This window comes from Aegilops tauschii, chromosome 5, assembly GCF_002575655.3.
Source record: "Aegilops tauschii subsp. strangulata cultivar AL8/78 chromosome 5, Aet v6.0, whole genome shotgun sequence".
Classification (NCBI taxonomy): Eukaryota; Viridiplantae; Streptophyta; class Magnoliopsida; order Poales; family Poaceae; genus Aegilops; species Aegilops tauschii.
In genome coordinates, this window is record NC_053039.3 from 45,371,610 (window position 1) to 45,392,667 (window position 21,058).

The 21,058-nt window shown below is 46.2% G+C and overlaps 2 protein-coding genes across 4 annotated transcripts; both read left to right on the plus strand.

Annotated features, from left to right (window-relative positions):
- Positions 1-7,494: 7,494 nt before the first annotated feature.
- Positions 7,495-12,602, plus strand: LOC109740165 (kinesin-like protein KIN-14R). Its single transcript, XM_020299206.4, has 14 exons — positions 7,495-7,834; positions 7,924-8,246; positions 8,340-8,535; positions 9,121-9,197; positions 9,298-9,397; positions 9,513-9,620; positions 9,709-9,885; positions 9,968-10,253; positions 10,330-10,491; positions 10,591-10,806; positions 10,894-10,931; positions 11,016-11,179; positions 11,274-11,399; positions 11,534-12,602. Exons 1-14 carry the CDS (start codon positions 7,690-7,692, stop codon positions 12,323-12,325), a joined length of 2,910 nt encoding a protein of 969 aa, XP_020154795.1. The 5' UTR covers positions 7,495-7,689; the 3' UTR covers positions 12,326-12,602.
- Positions 12,603-15,673: 3,071 nt separating this feature from the next.
- Positions 15,674-20,421, plus strand: LOC109740184 (pentatricopeptide repeat-containing protein At2g33680). Of its 3 annotated transcripts, XM_040388768.3 has the most exons (6): positions 15,732-18,109; positions 18,578-18,678; positions 18,986-19,094; positions 19,200-19,282; positions 19,443-19,481; positions 19,726-20,421. In XM_040388768.3, exon 1 carries the CDS (start codon positions 15,876-15,878, stop codon positions 18,087-18,089), a length of 2,214 nt encoding a protein of 737 aa, XP_040244702.1. In that variant the 5' UTR covers positions 15,732-15,875; the 3' UTR covers positions 18,090-18,109; positions 18,578-18,678; positions 18,986-19,094; positions 19,200-19,282; positions 19,443-19,481; positions 19,726-20,421. The 3 variants fall into 3 exon arrangements, with proteins under 3 accessions (XP_040244704.1, XP_040244702.1, XP_040244705.1); XM_040388770.3 differs by lacking the exon at positions 18,578-18,678 and having other exon boundaries at positions 15,674-18,109; XM_040388771.3 differs by lacking the exons at positions 18,578-18,678; positions 18,986-19,094.
- The last annotated feature ends 637 nt before the right edge of the window (positions 20,422-21,058 follow it).

The window sequence follows — 21,058 nt, forward strand, 5'->3', positions numbered from 1 at the left end:
TTCCTGAAGTTGTTCCTGCGAAGACGAAACACGCACCAAATCGTCGGTTAGGACGCGACTCCACACCACAGAAGCAACATGAATAGAACCAGGAACCAAGACTGGGACTCACATGAAGATGAAGAAGGCACTCGGGGGTGCTTGGGCTTGTTGGGGTCCTTCTCGGCCTTGCTGTTCTTCACCGCGAGCCTGCGCCACCACAACAGAAACAACAACAGCAAACCAAACCGATTCAGAACCCGACATGAAACAGCAGTAGCCACCACGGGAAACGAAAACGAGATGGGGAGACGAGGGAGTGAGGGGTCGGGGCACTGACCTGGAGTCGCCGGCGCGGGAGCCCACCTTTGTTACTATGTTAAAGAAAGTTGATTTGCCAACATTGGGTAACCCAACCTGCATGAAACGTCAATATAAACTTCATATCTCCTCTTATTCCTCAATAGTAAACGTCAATAGTAAACTACTATGTTAAAGAAAATAAGATGATGGTTCTGGAAATAGTAAACTTGCAAGACAATAAGACCACAAACACACTATTGCATTCACAGTTATTAGTAAAGTAGCGATCAAAACTAGTGATGATGCACAAGCAACTTTTGCATATGTCTATACGATCAAACATTACAGAAGTATAATTGTTATTCTCATCTCACTCCACAAGTGGCTCTATGAACATGCCAGACACAATACTGAACATGCGAGGAAAAACTATAAAGAAGATATTTTACAGATTTACTGTGACATATTTACCCTACATGTGAAATATTATCTCAGTCATTGTCAGCTCAAACATGTCTTAGTTTTTTCACAGAAAATAGGAAGGAATTAAGACCCAAATGTGCATGTATAACCAAAACCTATAACAACCAGAAGCTATCAGAATAAATCATAGAGGCTGGCCGAACTAATTGGCGCACTCAAACGATACAAGAGAGCGGCCCGATGAACAACTAAGAAAGCATACACAGCAAGTAAAACTACATCACCAAGGCAAGTCATGCACAAATTGTTGACAGTAAGATGCAGGGACAGGTTAATTTAGTGTTCAGCAGCATCGTCAAGCCACATTAACTCTATGAAACAATACAAATCAATGGTGATGTTGAATCATGTACAATAAATGTCCAAATCAGACTATGAAATATCTGCAACAACAGACAAATGATCACCGCATGGTCATATCAAATCAACTGCAGCCTAGCTATAACTATCAGGCACACCAAGAAAATCTGCACAGAAACTATCAACAAAGATGCAGCAACCGAATCCAGCATCCAATCAATTCAAAACACAATCATATACGCCCTATCTAGAGAGGCTTAGAGCGCATGGGTGTGTTCTTGCACCTGTACAGAGTACTATTGACTGACCCCAAAACAGAGCATCATCACAGTAAAACACTTCACCAGGAGCCATGATGCATCACAGACATGACCTACCATCCCGAGATATCGGTTCTCACTGGAAGGAAGCAAGCAAGCAAGAAGAATAGATCCGGCGGAGGGAGGGAACAAGCACATACAAGCTAGTTAGATAAAAGGATCACATATCTACAGTACACTAAACCAATAATCCAGAGATGCATGGCAGCCACACACTAGTGCTATGATTCATGAAAGTCCCTTCATAGCTAAGTAAGTATTATATCGATTTAGTGAGCCAAGATACATACAAGCATCTGAGAAACACTTGACCCAAGAGATGCAACTACCCGAATGCTTCATTCAAGATTTAACACAGTAACTCTACAGGCAGAAAGTAAATTGAAGGCAACCTCTTTGCACATCACTTATTTATGAATGGAGGGAGTGATATTCAGCTTCCGCAGTCAAAGGAGACCCATAAACTCATTGCGCACAGTTGCAAAAACACATTATGCAACAGCAATACAGCATCAGCGTGTGTGTGTGTGTGTATGTGTCGCGGTTACCTACATATCCTACTAAGCGAAGCCGGGAGTCAGGTTGTTGGTCTTGTACTTGTCGAACTAACAATCTATGGATTTTGCAATCTAAATGAGATCAGTATAAACTAATTGCACACAATTGTAGCAGCGCCATCGAACCAACGGACGAACAAACCGACCCAGTGAGACCAAGAAGGAAAACAAGCAGATCAGATGGGAAGAGGGTGGTTACCATCCTGGCGCACTCGCCCTTCTCCTGGATGGCATCATCCTTGAGCACCCTCTCCATCTGCCCAACCATAGAGACGGAGAGAAAAAATGTCAGGAACGCATCGCGTTGATCCAGCCACGGAGAAGAGAACTGACTAGGGGCGGTCGGGCGGGGTACCTCGGGGACGGATGACGGCGCGGACACAGGGGAGAGGAAGAGGGCGGGTGGATCTCGTCAGGGTCCATGGCGCACTCTGCGAGGATCCGGCAGTGCAGCAGCACGTCGTCGGCCTTGTTCACGTCGAGGTCGATGTAGTAGCTGGACAGGAGGCGCTCGTAGTGGTCCTCGAGCGCGCGGTGAAAGAAGGGGTCCTCCTGGTTGCTGGCGGCCCGCAGGCAGTCGAAGATCCCCCCTCCTCACGTCGGCGGCGGCCCGTGGCTCTCGGCGTCACTGTCGGCCATTCGCCCGAGGCGGAGGCGGAGGCGAGGAGGCAGCGGAGGTGGCAGTGGAGGTGCGGCACCGAGGGTGGGACGAGCGTGGCGAGTGAGGCATCAGCGACGGGGTGGGTCGGCGGGCGGAGGAAGAGCGGAGTGGGGTTTGCGTCCTACGGGCGCGTGCAGCAGAGTGTGGTGGCGCGCGGGCGGATGAGTGTGGTGGCGCGCGGGCGTGGGCGGCGGGATCTCAATCGGGGGCGGGAGGTAGGTGGCGGCTGCGAGTGGATCTGAATCGGGGGAGAGAGGGGAGAGGAGTGGAGTTAGGGTTTGGGTTGGCCTGCTGAGACGTCAGATCACATACAGTGGGGTGATCCGTGAGAAGTGTTCTGATTGGTCCGAGAATCTGTGATTTAAAATAATTTCCAAGTACTAAAGATAGAGTTATTTTGTGAAGCAACTATCAAAAATATTTTTCAAAAGGGCATTATACAGATTTTCACTCAAGTTAGACCACATTTTATGGATGAGCACCAATTTGTATGCACTTCTGATCTTTCTAGCTATTTTTAATCATTTTTCGAGTGTCCAAACTGAGTTTTTTTGTGAAGGACCTATAATATATTTCTTGCAAAATTGGACCAAATCATTTTTCTAAAATACTAGGCCATATTTAATGCACAATTAACAAAATTATTGGGTGTAAAAAGTTTTGATCCACCTCTGGTGAAAAAGACAAATTTTCACCGATTCAGCTGGAAGCGGGTCAAATTTGAACTGCGGCTGCCTCATAGTTTGCTATTTATTTTTTACAAAAATCATTTATAGGTACAAAAGTATCTATTTAATCAGAGAAACACCAAAAAACTTCCAAGATTCAACCACTAGCTAGGAACGGTCATTCCCGCCGTTTTGACCGCATTTTGAAACGGGCATAAAAAATTAAAAAATCAAAAAATTGGGAAACCTTCGCATTGTGTCATTATATGTGGCCAAGTTCCCAGGAAAAATAACAAACTTGTAATACGGAAATTATTTTGAAAAAGTGTTCTCGAAAACGAGCTATCACATGTGGAGATCAATGGCTTTCAAGCCAAATGATCAATCTTATGGCCACATTCATGGCATAGTTTGTTCAAATGATCTCATATTGTGCACAAGGGTGCATATTGGAATGGCAAACAATGTTGCCTAAGGAAGTTTTCATTTTTTTGGACGAAAAAACCATTTTCCATTTTTCGAGTGCCCAAAAGGAGGGTTTTTTGTGAAGGACCTCCCAAATAATTGTTGCAAAATTGGACCAAATCAATTTTCTAAAATACTAGGACATATTTAATGCACAATTGACAAAATGGTTGGGTGTAAAAAGTTTTGATCCACCTCTCGTGAAAAAGACAAATTTTCGCCAATTCAGTTGGAAGCGGGTCAAATTTGAACTGTAGCTGCCTTGTAGTTTGCTCTTTATTTTTTCCAAAAATCATTTATAGGTACATAAGTATCTATTTAATCAGAGAAACACCAAAAAAATTCCAAGATTCAACCACTAGCTAGGAACGGTCATTCCCGCCGTTTTGACCGCATTTTGAAACGGGCATAAAAAATTAAAAAAAATCAAAAAATTGGGAAACCTTCGCATTGTGTCATTATATGTGGCCAAGTTCCCAGGAAAAATAACAAACTTGTAATACGGAAATTATTTTGAAAAAGTGTTCTCGGAAACGAGCTATCACGTGTGGAGATCAATGGCTTTCAAGCCAAATGATCAATCTTATGGCCACATTCATGGTATAGTTTGTTCAAATGATCTCATATTGTGCACAAGGGTGCATATTGGAATGGCAAACAATGTTGCCTAAGGAAGTTTTCATTTTTTTGGACGAAAAAACCATTTTCCATTTTTCGAGTGCCCAAAAGGAGGGTTTTTTGTGAAGGACCTCCCAAATAATTGTTGCAAAATTGGACCAAATCAATTTTCTAAAATACTAGGACATATTTAATGCACAATTGACAAAATGGTTGGGTGTAAAAAGTTTTGATCCACCTCTCGTGAAAAAGACAAATTTCCGCCGATTCAGTTGGAAGCGGGTCAAATTTGAACTACAGCTGCCTCATAGTTTGCTATTTATTTTTTTCAAAAAAATCATTTCTAGTTACATAAGGACCTATTTAATCATAAATACATGGTTTGGTGGCGATACGTCGAGGTTTGGGCGGTGGGTGAGGGCCCCAACTCTAGAGCGCGTAAACTCGCATGCCCGCCGCGTGGTCACCGCGTGACCGTGGCGTTGCCATGTGTTCTGGGCGGCCTAGGCATGTCTAATAGGCTGGGCACTCCCCAGGTAGGTGCTAGGAAGAAAATTACAACATAAGATTCTCACGAGGAGACCGATCGATGCTCAAACATGAATTAGCAGCCAAGTGTTTGATTAGCGGTACGGGAAATGTACATGGCTAATGGGCGTGAGTTTTGGCTAAGGATGATCAGTTACTAAGAAGACCGTTTTCACAAATTTGTAGCTCAAAAGGAGGAGCCTAGGTGGTACTTGCTTTGCAAAGTACCACACTGGACATAAATACGAATGTTGAAGCTGGGCTCAAAATAATGAATGGATTGAGCTGACATTTGGTGGACGATGGTTATTTGGGCATAGGAAAGCACCGTAGAAAATGGATACTATTTGGACATGCCAAAGTGGTACTTCCTTCACAAAGTGTTGTTCTGAACAGAATAGGAAAATGAATATTGTTGAATTATTTTTGAACTAGGCAAGGAAGATTTTTTACATATTTGACGAAGATATGACCCAAATAATTTATGAGATTGTTTTGGGAATTTTGGGAATGACAGAAATATAGGTTGCAAAAATTGCCACATGGACATGACACATAGGCAAAACTGATGAGGTGGCGCCTAGTCATAGCAACCCACCACATTTACAAGGTTATGACCATCTATATTGGTCGTGATCAGCTAGAAATAAGGCAGCGGACCAGTGCTATCTGCTTTATGACTATTTCGTGTAAGGAAATTACGACCTTTCTGACCAAAATGGTCGTTATAGTTTAGGGTTTGGAGCCCCACGAACAGCTTTTGACCAATTAGTCTGAAATGGTCATAGATCTATGACCAATTCTTCCAGGGTCACTGACAGAAGGTCACTAGTTAACATATTTCTTGTAGTGAGCGACAGCGAGAAGAAGGTGGTGGCGTACTCGATCTAGGGTTTCCACTTTCCACCGTGTCACCAAGAAGGAGGCGGCGCGGGGGGTGGGGGGAGGGGCTTGCCAATATGCATTTAGGGGGTCAAATTTGTTCCAATTAAAGTTGCTCCAAGATCATGGACATCATGGTTCCACCCAGCAAAATCTCACAAATTTCATGTCAACAACACAGCAAAATCTCAAATTTACGGTAGTAATTCAAGGATATTGTGAGGATTTACTCCCCCTATTAACTTCGGCGAGAGCTATGCCAGACAAACCTCAGCTTTTTGGCCCTGTCCGAGGCTCCTCCGTCCGTCCACCCGCCGCCATTTAACAACGACCCGAGCCGAGCCCGAGCCCGGCTGGCTCCCCCAAATTCGAAAGAGGAAGGAAGGAAACGCCCGCCCAACGGTCGCCTCCCCCACAAATCCCCGATTCAAAACCCTCCTCCCGCCTAAGGATGCTCTTAGGATTTATTCCCTATTAATTCCAGTAACAACTATAACAGACAACCTTAAAAAACTATAACAGACAAACCTTAGCATAGACACGCACAGACGCAGCGCCTACCCGCGCACGCACGCAAGCCGCACACTACTCACCAGCGCCTAGCACACACCCTGCATCACCCCATCCACGCCAACTCGCGCCTGCACGGGGCACACCACACCTTCACTGGTGAAATAGACAAAGGGCTTCACTGCCGCCTTCCTTGGATCTACTGCGGACTTTGTTGGCCGATCCTCCAGCCACGGCAAGACGAGGTGAAGGGTGAAGAGGTTGGTGGCGTGCCCGATCTAGGGTTTTCACCGTGTTACCAAGGAGGACAATGCGGGGACAGGGGGACTTGCCCGTAAACATTTAGGGGGCCAAATTTGCCCATTTCCAATTAAATTAAAGATGCTCCAAGAGCATGGACGGCATGGCTCTACTCAGCAAAATATCATAATGTTTGTTGACAGCACAACAAAATCTCATTAAAAAAATTGACACCACAACAAAATATCACATTTACGGTAAAAGAATTCAATGAGGATCTCGGGATTTATTCCCCATTAATTTCAGCGACAACTATAACAGACAAACCTTAGCATGGACGCGCACGATGCAGCGCCCAGCCGCTCACGCCCACAAGCTGCGAATCGCTCCTAGACGCACACTGCTCACCAGCGCCTGACACACGCCCTACATCACCCTGCCACGCCAACGTGCGCCTGCACGGGGCGCACAACACCTCCACTCGCCGGCACCGCGCAGTCCACCATATGGGTCGCCATTACTCACGAAACGGACGAAGCCCCCCCCCCCCCCTCCTTGGAGACGGTGCTGGCTTCGGCGGCCGCTCCTCCAGTGACGGCGAGACATAGTGAAGGGAGAAGAGGGTGGCAGCGCACTCATTCTAGGGTTTCCACCGTGTCGCCAAGGAGGACGGCGCAGGGGCGGCGGAGCCGACTTGCCGATAAACATTTAGGGGCCCATTCCAGTTAAAGATGCTCTAAGAGCATGGACAGCATGGCTCCACCCAGCAAAATCTTATAAATTCTTTTGACAGCACAACAAAATCTCGCAAATTTTACCTTGACAGCACAGTAAAATCTCACATTTACGGTGGTAATTCAAGGAGATTGTGAGGATTTACTCCACCATTAACTCCGGCGACAGCCATTGCCAGACAAACCTCCGCTTTTCGTCCCCGTCCGAGGCTCCGTCCACCCGCCGCCAGCACGCACGCGACGCCATTTAACAACGACCCCAGCCGAGCCCGAGCCCGGCCTGGACATTCGAAAGAGGAAGGAAAGCAAGGCCCGCCCAACGGTCGCCTCCCCTCCCCCCACAAATCCTCGATTCAAAACCCTCCTCCCTCCCCCATCTCCGACGAACTCGCGATCCATTCCCCTCTCCATCTCGCTTTCGCTTTCCCTCGAATCCGGACGATGGGGGAGGGCAGCAGCGAGGCCATCCAGGACGGCGGGGCCCTCTCCGCCCCGTCGGTGGGGACGGAGGCGGTGGCGGCGGTCAGGAAGACGGTGAAGATGTCCGAGACCCGCGACTTCATCCCCTGCGCCGCCGTCAGCGAGGGTACGTGCCTGCGCGAGCGCGAGCGGATCTAGGTCGCCGTGTCTCGGGGGATTAATTATTATCTCACCGGTTCTTTTTCGCTTCTTCAGGGGATTATTCCAGATCCTCGGGGTCGTCGTCGGCGGCGGCGGCCCTGCCGGACGTCGCCAGCTGCACCGGCTCGTCGGAGGCCGCCCCGCGCGACGACGCGGACGCGGAGATGCACCACACACCCGACTACACCCGGAGGGGCGCCGCGGGCCGCCTCAGGATCGCGCCGCTCGAGCTCTTCTCCGCGGCCCCGTCTTCTCCGGCGGTGCCCTGTCCTCCCGCCAAAGCTGCCGACGCCGAAAACGCCACCGGCGATGCTGCCGGTGCGGGTGGAGGGACGCAGGAGGAGGCCATGGGCTGTCAGATCGCGCACACTGACAAGGTAACGGCTTCAAGATTCGCCTCAGAATACTCCTATAGTTGTTGCTCTTGGTGGTCGCTAGTATACAAATCAAATCGCTCCATTTGGTTGCAGGGCAATGATGGCTGCTGTGGCCAGCTGAGGCAGGAGTACGACTCACTCCTGAGGGAGAAAGGCGAGTGCAGGAGGGTGCTGGAGGATCTCATGAGGGAGAATGAGCTCAAGACCAAGGAGTGCCGCGAGGCTCAGACGTCCCTGCGCGAGCTGCAGATGGAGCTGATGCGCAAGTCCATGCACGTCGGCTCTCTCGGTAAGGACCTGTCTCAACTGCAGATGCACTTGTTCAGTGACAGTAGGAGCAAACTGAATTTTACCAATTCTATCTTCTGCGATTAAAACAAACAAATCCACGACAGAGTTGCAGCAAACTTATTTTATCAGTTCTTTCTTCTGTGATGATCAAAACAAATCCACAGCAGTTGCAGCAAACTGACTTTATCAGTTCTATCTTCTGTGATCAAAACAAACCCACAGCAGTTTTCCAATGACAGTAAGCAGCAAACTGATTTTTATCAATTACATCTTCTGTGATCAAAACAAACCCACAGCAGTTTTCCAATGACAGTAGCAGCAAACTGATTTTTATTAATTACATCTTCTGTGATCAAAACAAACCCACAGCAGTTTTCCAATGACAGTAGCAGCAAACTGATTTTTATCAATTATATCTTCTCTGTTCAAAACAAATCCACAGCAGTTTTCCAATGACAGTAGCAGCAAACTGATTTTTATCAATTATATCTTCTGTGATCAAAACAATGGTGCTGGTCTTGCTGTCTGCTACCACTAGAGCTGTGGTTGAGAGCATTTTGTGAAACTTTTGCTATTCATGCAGCATTTGCAGTGGAAGGGCAGGTGAAAGAAAAGTCTCGTTGGTGCCAACTACTGAAAGACCTGGGTGAGAAATTTAAGGTATATACTTGGCCTGAAGTCTTGGTTTCTTTTTCAGCACACTCTTAGACTTGAGCTTGACAGAGTAAATGGACCTACACTTTATGGTGATGATCTGCAGGCGTTAAAGACAGAGCACCAGATCTTACTGAAAGAATCTGAGGAATACAAAAAGTGTTTGTCAGATGCTACACAGATGACTACAACAATTCATCAATATGGTATGTTTGCAGAGTGGTTAACCAAACTGAACTAGTTGTGTACTCTTCAGTTTTCTTGTCTGTATCCACTTCCAACTAAAGGCAACAAACATGATTTCCTTTTTTATTTCAACAGTGAGCCAATATGCAAGTTTAGAATCTGAATTTAAGGACCTGAAAGAGAAGTTCAGCGAGGAAGCAAAGGAACGCAAGGATCTTTATAACAAGCTTATAGAGCTCAAAGGTAAGCTGTTTATTCTGGTATCAGTTTATACATTGTTACTGCAAGAAATGTTGACAATAGGACCTAACGCGACTTGCACACTGCTTAGGTAATATAAGAGTGTTTTGCCGCTGTCGGCCACTAAACACGGAAGAAACAGCAGAAGGAGCTTCAATGGCGATCGACTTTGATTCTGCAAAAGATGGGGAGCTCATTGTTAGAGGCCATGTATCATCGAAGAAAGTCTTTAAATTCGATTCAGTCTTCAACCCTGAAGAAGACCAAGGTAATTCACTCGTCGATGCAGTTACTCACCTTGCATCGTTCCTCATGTTTTTAACAATTCATCTTCTTCAACTTGTATACAGAGAAAGTGTTTGAGAAAACTGCCCCATTTGCAACTTCGGTGTTGGATGGATTCAATGTTTGTATCTTCGCTTACGGGCAAACCGGCACTGGCAAAACATTTACGATGGAGGGAACTGAAGGTGCTCGAGGGGTTAACTACAGAATTCTGGATGAGCTCTTTCGAGTAGTCAAGGACAGACATGACCTCTTCCAATACGAGATTACTGTTAGTGCCTTGGAAGTATACAACGAACAAATTCATGATTTGCTCCTGACAGGGTCCCAACCAAGCACAACAACAAAAAGGTACGTCACTTGTGAGTTATATCATCAGATACAACATTGTGTGAAGATACTGTACATCATGATACCTTGTGCACAGGCTAGAAGTGAGACAAGTTGCAGAAGGAGTTCATCATGTACCAGGACTGGTTGAAGCACGAGTCAGTAACATGGATGAGGCCTGGGATGTCCTGCAAACTGGAAGCAAAGCCAGAGTTGTTGGTTCCACAAATGCTAACGAGCACAGCAGCCGATCGCACTGGTCAGTACCTTGATGTTCTTACCGCTGCTCACTAGTTTTCCATTCACTTGCACTAAGTAGTGGATTGTAAAATCATATCCTAACTAATTTTCCATTCAGTATACATTGCGTGATGGTCAAAGGAGAAAACTTGATGAATGGAGAACGCACAAACAGTAAGCTGTGGCTCATTGACCTAGCCGGAAGTGAGCGTGTGGCAAAGACAGATGCTCAAGGCGAACGACTGAAAGAAGCACAGAATATTAACAAGTCCCTTTCTGCACTTGGAGATGTCATATCTGCTCTTGCAACTAAGAGCCAGCACATACCCTTCAGGTTTCCAACTTAAAAAACCTTGGTTATAATTTGCACTTGTGATTATATAATATATCTCACTCACACATTTATTTCTCAAACTGGCAGGAATTCAAAGTTAACGCACTTGCTGCAAGACTCACTAAGTATGCAATTTTCTTCTCCATGTGCTGGTATGATTTGAACCTGTACATTTTTAGTTTTGGTGATAATGTGTGTAATCACTGCAGGTGGAGACTCCAAAACATTGATGTTTGTTCAAATTAGCCCCAACGAAAATGACGTGGGCGAAACTCTCTGCTCGCTGAACTTTGCGAGCAGAGTGAGGGGAATAGAGCTTGGACAGGCTAGGAAACAAGTTGATGTTGGAGAACTGTCAAGATATAAGCTTATGGTATTCTATTGCCCTTCCTGCTAATCCATATTCTAATACAACTTGAACCTCTGGATGTCTAAAATCTGAATGCATACTCTTGTTGTTCTGCTAGGTTGGCAGAGCCAAACAGGACTGTAAGAGCAAGGATGCTCAGATCAAGAGCATGGAAGAAACAATCCAATCCCTTGAAGCCAAGAACAAGGCAAAGGACCTGCTCACCATGAATCTCCAAGATAAGGTACTTCGCGTCGCCTTCGACTTCTTTCAGCATCCCATTGTAACCACCATGGATGGCTGAAATAGTACAAGCTGCCTTGTCACTGCTATGCATGAAGAATCATCATGTTCATCGTTGATCATCTTTCTTTTCAGATCAAAGAGTTGGAATCACAGCTGCTGGTTGAGAGGAAGATAGCGCGGCAGCATGTCGACAACAAGATCGCCCAAGACGTCGAGCGAAAGCAGCAGCAGCAGCAGCAGCAGCAAAGCCTCAAGGAAGAGAACAACACCTACATGAGAAGCCCCATGTCAGAGAGGAACCTCAACACCACCGTGGAGAGACCGCCACTATCAGCAGCACCCAAAAAAGACCTCGGGATGGCGAAACAGCCGTTTGCGGACAGCAACAACAGTGAGACCTACAGCTTCAACCAGCTCATGTCTCTGGCCGAGGAGAAGGAGAACGCCAACCCAGACGCCGCCGCAAAGGCCAGGCGTGTCTCGCTCTGCAACGGAGGGGCTCAGCAGCCCCGCCGCAGCTCGCTCATCCCGCTGCCGCGCCGCAACTCGCTGATGCCGCTCCCCGGCGGCGCCAAGACGCCGGCGCCTGCAGCGGCGTCACCCCTTGACAAGATCAAGGAGTACTCCTCGCCGCCATTGATCTCGCCGCCTGTTATGTCCAACGACAAGGGCGGCAGCAGGAGCAAGAGGATCAACAGCATCCTGCGGCGCAGCCTGCAGAAGAAGGTGGTCATCCGGCCGGCGCCGTCGGGGCAGGGCGGGAGGAGGGCCGGTGCCGGCGCCACTGCCGCCGCCGCACAGGGTATCGACAGCGCTCGCCGGGCGGCCGCGCGGCGCGTGCCGGCGAGCGGCGGCCCCGGCGGCGGTGCGCCCAGGGGCGGGGTCCACCAGAACAGGGACAAGGAGAGAGGCTGGAACCACTGATGATGATGGTGATAATGAAGGGGCGTCAGTCAGCTGAGCTCTGATGATGAAGAAGAGGTCTGTAGATTGTGTGGGTAGGGAAAAAAGGTTAGATGTTTATAGTTTTGAGTTTGAGTTTGAGTTCTCGCCTATTGTGAGAGAACAGCTCTGGGTTTCTTCTTTTATTTTTTATAGAGATTTGGCGAGTGTCGGATGAAATGTCATCATCTGCCCACGAAACAAAACTGTTTGCTGATTCTCATCAGGTTTGCAAGTGCTTCCGGCTTGAGTGTGAGAAGTCTCTTATGCATCTCAGTTAAGCATGTGAGTTGTCTTCTTTTGTTGCGTTCGGTGTACAAAGCGGGACTCTCTGGGTTTGAGTTGTGCTCTTTTCTGATCCTACAATCTCACCTAAAGGGCAGATCTCCCGGGCCTACCTATCATGGTGGGTGTTTTAGACACTTAGTCGAACCCGTGTCTGTCAGGGAAGTAAAGGATGGAAGGAAAAGATGTTAAGTATCTCTTTGTGGGAAGGAAATCTCATCTTATCACAATGGTTTTTAACTTGTGAAAGGGGCTTTGCAATGCCATAGCAGATGAGATAGCTGGCTTTTAGTGGGGAGATCATGACCTTCGTAGGTTTAATCTTACTATGTTATCAAAGAAGTGTTTGCAAGTGCTTCCAGCTAGTGGGGGACGCCACGCGTCGGCCGTCGGATTTTTAAAAGATCCACCGCCTACGCATCTTTTTGATCGGGGCCATCTAGTGGCCTAGCCCCTTCCTCATCATTGCAACAAACCTCTTTGTTGCAGAAATATTTGCAACAGAGGTTCTGTTGCAGAGTTTTTTTCGTCTGAACTCTTTTGTAATATGACTGTCGTTGTGGAAGGGTTTTTGCAACACTGATGATGTTGCAGAATTTTTTTGTCTTAACTTTTGGCCAACATGATTATTATTGCGGAAGAACTTCTGCAACACAGATGATGTTGCAGATTTTTTTTTTGTCTTAGCTTTTTTGCAATATGAGTGTTGTTGCGGAAAGACTTTTGCAACAGAGGTAATCTTGCAGAAAAACTGTAAGTGACAGAGGCACGCGTCCAGTGGTGAAGGTCCTGGCCGGTTATGCGTTGGCTAATCAAGCTCGTGTCTGAGCGACAGAAGTGTACGCGTGATCGGCCAGCTGACTCAAATCTTTTCCCTTTTTTTTGGTGTGAGAATTTTATACATCTCAGTTAATCATGTGAGTTGTGTTCGGTGTACAACGGGGGACGAAGTTACTGCTTTAGGCACTTGGAGCATTTCGAAGAATAAGGGAGGGGGCATGAGATTTAGCGCCTTTACAACTTTAATCTCACTATATTAGCAAAGCGGCGTTGGCCACTGATCCAGAACCTAGAATTTTTATGTGCGTGTGTCCTTGGTGCAAGGTTATCCAGATGGAAATATTTTGAAGGCTGCAAAATTTCCGTTGCCTACTGCGGGACTCGTCATCGTGGCGCGGGTGTTGTGTTGTTGGGCGGCACGGGTGTTGAGCACAAGGCGGCAGCCTCCTTCTGTTTGAAGGAGGTTGAAGGGGAGCCCCCTTGCAAGTCAAAATCCCTGGCACTCCCCTCTAATCCTCTCCAATCTCTTTGGAGAGAGGATCAACAGACAAGGCCTCAATTTTCTTTCCTGACGCAGATGACAAGTACTGATTCGGTGACTTTGCATTTGGCATATCTGTTCGTCTGAGAGGTGTTTGGTGGGTGTAAGGGTGGAAAGTGACAGTGAATTAATACTGTATGAGAGAATGCATATTCGAATCCAAAACATCTGCATCCAAATTAAATTGGAAATAGAATTATAAGATATCCGAGTTTGTTTTTACAAGCACGAATAAATTTTTGGCACAAGTATGAATACCGAATTGGACACAAACATAGCACGGGATTTTGACACGAATATGAATATGGAAGTGGATACATTTGTATCTGAATAAACTTCCGTGCGCTAAATTAAGTAATTCTAGCCCCAGTATGCCAATTATCCAACAACAAAGCCTAATATGTTATCAAATTCTAGTTTTTGTATGATTAAACTCCGGTATTATTATGCATTACGGCAGTACTTATTGACTTATTATACCTTGCAAGTTGATTATTTTGTATCACATAGCTATTGTCTTATTTCTTTTAACTAATATATCGCTATTATTTGTATCCGTTTCGAATTGAGTAGCATCCGATATGTATCTGTATTCGAGTAACATCCAATCCGCATTTGTATCCAATAACATCCGTATTCACATTCATATTTGTTTTGAAAATATGAAAACGGTAGTGGTAAGAGCACTATTTGATCCGTACCAATCCGTTGCCGCCCGTGTGCATGTTGCTTAGGTTTTGTTGCCCTTCACATAGAAGAACGACACGTGACATTTTAAGGTTGTTTATGAGTCTTAAGAGATGTGAAATGAGAGAAATTTGACTTTTTTATGTGGTTTCGCAAAATTATACTCGAGGTTTCCTTTCAAAACTGCCACTCGGGGCGTTAATGTCTTGATTACTGGTTGTTTATGAGTCTTAAGAGATGTGAAATGAGAGAAATTTGATTTTTTTATGTGATTTCGCAAAATTATACTCAAGGTTTCCTTTCAAAACTACCACTCGGGGCGTTAATGTCTTGATTACTACTACATCATTTTCTGTTTTATAAAAAGGCACATGTCTAGTCTTAATCGATAGTTTGACCAACATAACAGAATTTATGTATGTTAAATCGGTTTTGCTAACTATGACGCCCTAAATTTTTCAGCGCGTCAGTCAATTCCGCGCAACACGAGCCCGAAGGTGGGGATGGCGTGAAGAACAACAGCGACGAGCATTGGCCACAATGAGGCCGAGCTAGGACATCGTCGAAGCCGGGGACAACGATGTGAGCGGCAACAAGTTGCGACGTCTCATGTGGAGGCGAGAAAGAAACTTAATGTGGAGGGCCAGGGAGGGTGAGGGGGGGCTGCTCATCAATGCGGGACTGCTGATAGATGGCCGGGGCGATGGCCAACACGAGGGTGGAGCGAGGTCGAGGGAAGGGCGGGGTGACGAGGCAACGGTAGCCCCCCGCCGCGACGGGCATAGGCATGCGGGCAGGTCTGGATAGGCTTGTGCTACGCGAGGAAGAAGGATATGTGGTTAAAGATAAACAATATCCAATCTGTTTTGGGCCGTTGGATGACGATCTAGGGGTCCAAGATAAAAGTGATTGATGGAATAATTTTTCCAGTTGCCTGATGTATCCCATGTAAAAAAACATTTTAATGATATATAATTTGTATTTTATTATTGATCAAATTGCCCATGAGTTTTTTTAACCAGGAGAGAGAGTACACCGTTTGCACCTCTTTTATTTCTTTTTATTTATTCTGTTTTCAGGTTATTGCTGCCGCTCGAGGCACCAGCCCGCTCGCCGGTCGCCGCCACCCCGGCCACCTGCTCGCCGCCCGCCCGCTCGCCGGTCGCCGCCACCCCGGCCGCCTTCTCGCCGTCGCCGCTCGCGCCGCCCGCGTCGCCCGCCCCGCCCGCACGCGCGTGAATGGCAGGCGTGGCGCCCTCCGCCTCCGCGCGCCAGATATCCCACACGCACTTCATCGAGCAGCTCCACCGCGCCGCCCGCGCCCGCGACGGCGAGGCGCTCCACGCCTGGGCGCTCAAGTCCGGCGCCGCGTCCCACGCGCCCGTCTCCAACTCCCTCATCACCTTCTACGCCTCCCTCCCGCGGCCGCTCCTCGCCGCGGCCCTGGCCGTCTTCGCGGGCATCCCCACCGCCGCCCGCGACGTCGCCTCCTGGAACTCCTTGCTCAACCCGCTCTCGCACCACCACCCGCGCGCCGCGCTCTCCAACTTCCGCTCCATGATGTTCTCGTCCTCGCCCGCCATCCTCCCGTCCCCGCACTCCTTTGCTGCCGTCTTCACGGCCGCCGCCCGCGCGCGCTCCGCGTCCGCCGGAGCCGCCGCCCACGCTCTCGCTTGCAAGGTCCCCTCGGCTACCTCCAACGTGTTCGTGTCCACCGCTCTGCTCAGCATGTACTGCAAGCTGGACCTCGTCCCCGATGCCCGGAGAGTGTTCGACGAAATGCCGCTGCGGAACGAGTTCTCCTGGGCCGCTATGGTGGCGGGCTATGCTTCCACAAAGTGCTCCGAGGAGGCCTTTGAGATCTTCCAGTTGATGCTTGCAGAGTGCCCGTCACAGAAAAATGAGTTTGTGGCTACGGCAGTTCTTAGTGCGGTCAGTGTGCCGTCGGGCTTGCCGATGGGGGTGCAGCTGCATGGGTTGGCTGTGAAGGATGGGTTGGTGGTGTTTGTGTCGGTTGAAAACTCGCTTGTCACGATGTATGCAAAGGCTGGGTGTATGGATGCAGCATTACATGTGTTTGCGTCGTCTAAGGAGAGGAACTCCATCACTTGGTCCGCGATGATCACTGGCTACGCGCAGAATGGGAATGCAGAAAGCGCATTTAGAATGTTCTTGCAGATGCTTGCTGCAGGGTTTTCACCAACTGAGTTCACTTTGGTCGGGGTGCTCAATGCTTGTAGTGATGTGGGAGCATTGATGGAAGGAAAGCAGACACATGGTTTGATGGTGAAGCTTGGGTTTGAGGTGCAGGTGTATGTGAAGAGCGCACTGGTGGACATGTATGCCAAATGCGGATGTATTACTGATGCAAAGGAAGGTTTTGATCAATTTCATGAGCTTGACATTGTCCTTTGGACGGCTATGGTTGCCGGGCATGTGCAGAATGGGGAGTATGAGGAAGCCTTGAGGTTGTATGCCAGGATGGACAAGGAGGGCATCATTCCGACTAACTTGACTATAACTAGTGTTCTGAAAGCATGTGCTGGCCTTGCAGCATTGGAGCCAGGGAAGCAATTGCACACTCAGATCCTGAAGTTCGGGTTTGGTTTGGGGTCTTCTGTCGGAAGTGCCTTGTCTACAATGTATTCAAAGTGTGGAAACCTTGACGATGGCACGGTTGTATTCAGAAGGATGCCTCATAAGGATGTTATTGCATGGAACTCGATCATTTCTGGATTCTCTCAAAATGGACGTGGAAATGAAGCACTTGACCTGTTTGAGGAGATGAAGCTAGAGGGCACTGCTCCAGATCATATAACATTCATTAATGTGTTATGTGCTTGTAGTCACATGGGCCTAGTTGACAGAGGATGGATTTACTTTAGGTCAATGACCAAAGACTATGGTTTAACTCCTAGGCTGGATCATTATGCTTGCATGGTTGATATTCTTAGCAGAGCAGGGATGCTAAATGAAGCAAAAGATTTCATAGAGTCCATTAGTATTGACCATGGAACATGTTTGTGGCGTATATTATTGGGAGCATGTCGCAGTATACGGGATTTTGATGTCGGGGCATATGCAGGTGAGCAGCTGATGGAATTAGGTACTGGGGACTCCTCTGCATATATATTGTTGTCAAACATCTATGCTGCCCAGAGAAAATGGACTGATGTTGAGCGGGTGAGGCATTTGATGAGATCTAGGGGAGTTAGCAAAGATCCAGGATGCAGCTGGGTTGAGCTTAACAGCAAAATTCATGTGTTTGTTGTTGGGGAGCAGCAACATCCTGAGGCGGAAAATATAAATACAGAGTTGAGAAGGCTTGCTAAACACATGAAGGACGAAGGGTACCGTCCAACATCTAAATTTTCATGGGAGGAAGAACTGGATACATTGGGAGAATCTCATGAAGAAGATCAATTCGAGTTGATATCGGCAGTTTCTAGCTGACTTCTCAAATGACAAGAACAGTGAGTACTTCAACTGTTTCTTCTTGAATTTGGAAAATGGAACTAACAAAAGCTATGCTGTGAAATTTTGTGGTAGTATTTATGCTGAACTTACTTTGTGCAAAACGAATTCACTGTTTCTATGCATCATTGGTAAGTGCCATTTTAGTTGGCGTTCATTAGCTTAGTTGATATGCTCCTACTGTGTAACTCAGTGTTAGTGCCATTAGAATTCTTCCCAGTTTTATGAATAAAATCGTCCTGGTGTGGAATTGCAAAAGTGCTAGCTTGATATTGTTTTCCCAGGAAAATTATTTTTGGCTCTACACCACGTCTAAATCCCCTTTTCCAGAGTTTTTTTTTTGGGTACTTTGTTCAGTATCCTCATTCTTTTTCACTCTTAAGCAAACCAAGTAACGAGATGATAAAATATAAAGTATCAGTAAGTTCAACTCATAGATAATTAAACTTTGTAAATGACGCTTGCAGCACATCAACTTGGTAGGAGAGAGCACTCATCATCTCCCAAACAGGGCAGTAAATGCACCAGCATGGTCACACTGTTCACGGAAGGTTTGTGATATACTCAGGTGATGGTGAATGCCAACAAATTTCTCAAGGCCTTGTTTAGCACTAGAGTTTTAGGAGAGACTGAGAGTATTTACGCGATTATCCCGGCCCATCCCAAAAAACCCGTAGAACCTCAATGGACCGTTTGGTGGGCCATTTTCAGACGGGTTCAGTCCCCATAATCCCCCACGAACCCTACCCCTCCCTGTGTAATTCGATACGCTCCCCTCCCCTTGTGTATCTTCTATATGTTTCTATGCCATATTGCCACTCTTTTTCTTCTGTCTCTTTTGATTTTAAGTCATGCTGCACATTTTTTTCACTTAGGCTGATGTGACCGTAAAGCTACACCTGTAACTAAAGATGGACAAAAATTCAGTAATGTTCATACAGAAAATCATGGATGCACACCATCTATTCAGTTTGTAAAAGCAAAGTAAGAGTGCATTTTATTTAGCTTTATTTGGTAATCAGCAAAATAATAGAATATGTTGGTGCCATCAATCATTAATTCCCATTAATGTCATTTGTTAACTCCCAGATCTGCGCTTGCTAAGCAGCGCTTTTTTCTTTCCAAGCATGTGCACTGAGTACCCATGCTGGAAATAGAAGATTCCTCCTCTGGTTAGTGTTCTTCTTTCAATATTTTATTTGGTTATATTTTTCCTTTTTAGGATCAGATATGTTGGTCAGGTTTTTTGTTTCTTTGGAGGCATTTGTAGATATGTCAGTTTCAGCTGTAGCATTGCAAGCTAATCTTCCTGTTTGTATATTTTATTTGCAGGGTATTGTGTTACAACTAAGAGTGCAACCGACATGAATGGTAAATATTGAACTTGTTTGCACATGTCCACCTACCCATGTCTTTTTAATGTTGTCAATTCTTGCAGTCTCAGTTATCTTTTTAACATGTCATTTTGTTCAACCTAATGAGCTCATAAGTGTGACAACCTTACCCTATGATAGTTCTTAAGCCCCCTCATGGTAAAAAGAGTGAACTGTAACTAGAGATATATGCTTTAGCACCTGACCCAATTAATTATATCAACCATTATATCTTTGTGCAGCACTACAAACAACACGAACTCAGGAAACATTTCAGGACAAGTGGAATAATGCCACTAAGAAAAAATATGTATCAAAGTACTATGCATCCTATATATCAAGGACAAGGAGAGGAGGATGGCAGCCGAGGATAGGAGGGCGGTGACGGAGGAGAAGAAGGCGGAGGTTGAGGAGAGGAATGTGGTCATGGAAGAGAGAATCAAAAGCATTAAACGAGAGCAAAAGTTCATGTTCATGGATACAAGTGGTCTTGATGACAAGGCGAAAGCATACGTGGAGCTTTATCGTGATCAAGTGTTGCGATGAGGTCTATGGGAGGCTTCATGATGGGAGGATTCATGGGAGGCATGGGAGGAGCCATGGGCGGCATGGGAGGATTCATAGGTGCCATGGGCGCCATGGGAGGAGGCATGGGTGGTGCAATGGATGGGAATGAAAAACAATGGTGTCAAACTGCCATTGATGTCAATGGTGGCATTGGAGAAGAAGCAATCAATGGAGAGGAAGCAAGCCATGAAGACGATGCAAGCACAACTAATGGCAATGGAGGCAATGCCATTTGAGAGGCTATGCATTCATTTTGTATGCACTTTTGTTTTTGTTTGCGATGCACAATGATTGTGGTTTGAATTTGAATTTGATATACAGATGATTGAACTTGAATTTGATATGTTGATTATCATCTTGCAAAGTTTTAATCATGCCGTCATGTTTTGTTTCAATATGTATGCAATTGCGAAGTGAAAAGAAAGAAGGCCAAAATTTTAGGGCACCAAATTGCAGAAAAATTTCTCAAAACTTTTTGGGCATCTACTTTTATGAAGATGAAGAGAGATTGTCTGGCACCCATCAACGGGTGGGTGAACCAGCCATGTTTGAGAGGCTATCTATTCACATTTTATGCACTTTTGTTTTTGTTTGTGATGCACAATGATTGTGTTTGGATTTGAATTTGATATATGGATGATTGAACTTGAATTTGATACGTTTTTTATTATGTGTTTTGTGATCCTGCAAAGTTTTAGTTATCATGTCATATTTTGTTTTAATATGTACGCCATTATGAAGTACTCCCGCTATAAAGAGAAAGAAGAGCGTTTAGATCACTATTTTAGTGATCTAAACGTTCTTATATTTCTTTACGGGAGGGAGTACTTAAAAAGAGGGGAATAAATAATCAAGAAAAAAAGGGTGAGAAAACAGGATAAAAGAAGAAAAGAAAATTAAACCGGTTGAGAAGATTGTCAAAATCAACAGAACCCGGCAAATGGGTACACCCCTTCAAATGAATTGAAATTCAAACTTTTTATTATCAGCTGTAATAAGAGCAACCAT

Coding starts and splice junctions, on each gene's coding strand:
- LOC109740165 (XM_020299206.4), top strand. CDS start 7,690: ATGGGGGAGGGCAGCAGCGAGGCCATCCAGGACGGCGGGGCCCTCTCC. Junction 9,398..9,512: donor TACAACAATTCATCAATATG/GTATGTTTGCAG, acceptor TTATTTCAACAG/TGAGCCAATATGCAAGTTTA. Junction 11,180..11,273: donor TGTCAAGATATAAGCTTATG/GTATTCTATTGC, acceptor TTGTTCTGCTAG/GTTGGCAGAGCCAAACAGGA.
- LOC109740184 (XM_040388770.3), top strand. CDS start 15,876: ATGGCAGGCGTGGCGCCCTCCGCCTCCGCGCGCCAGATATCCCACACG.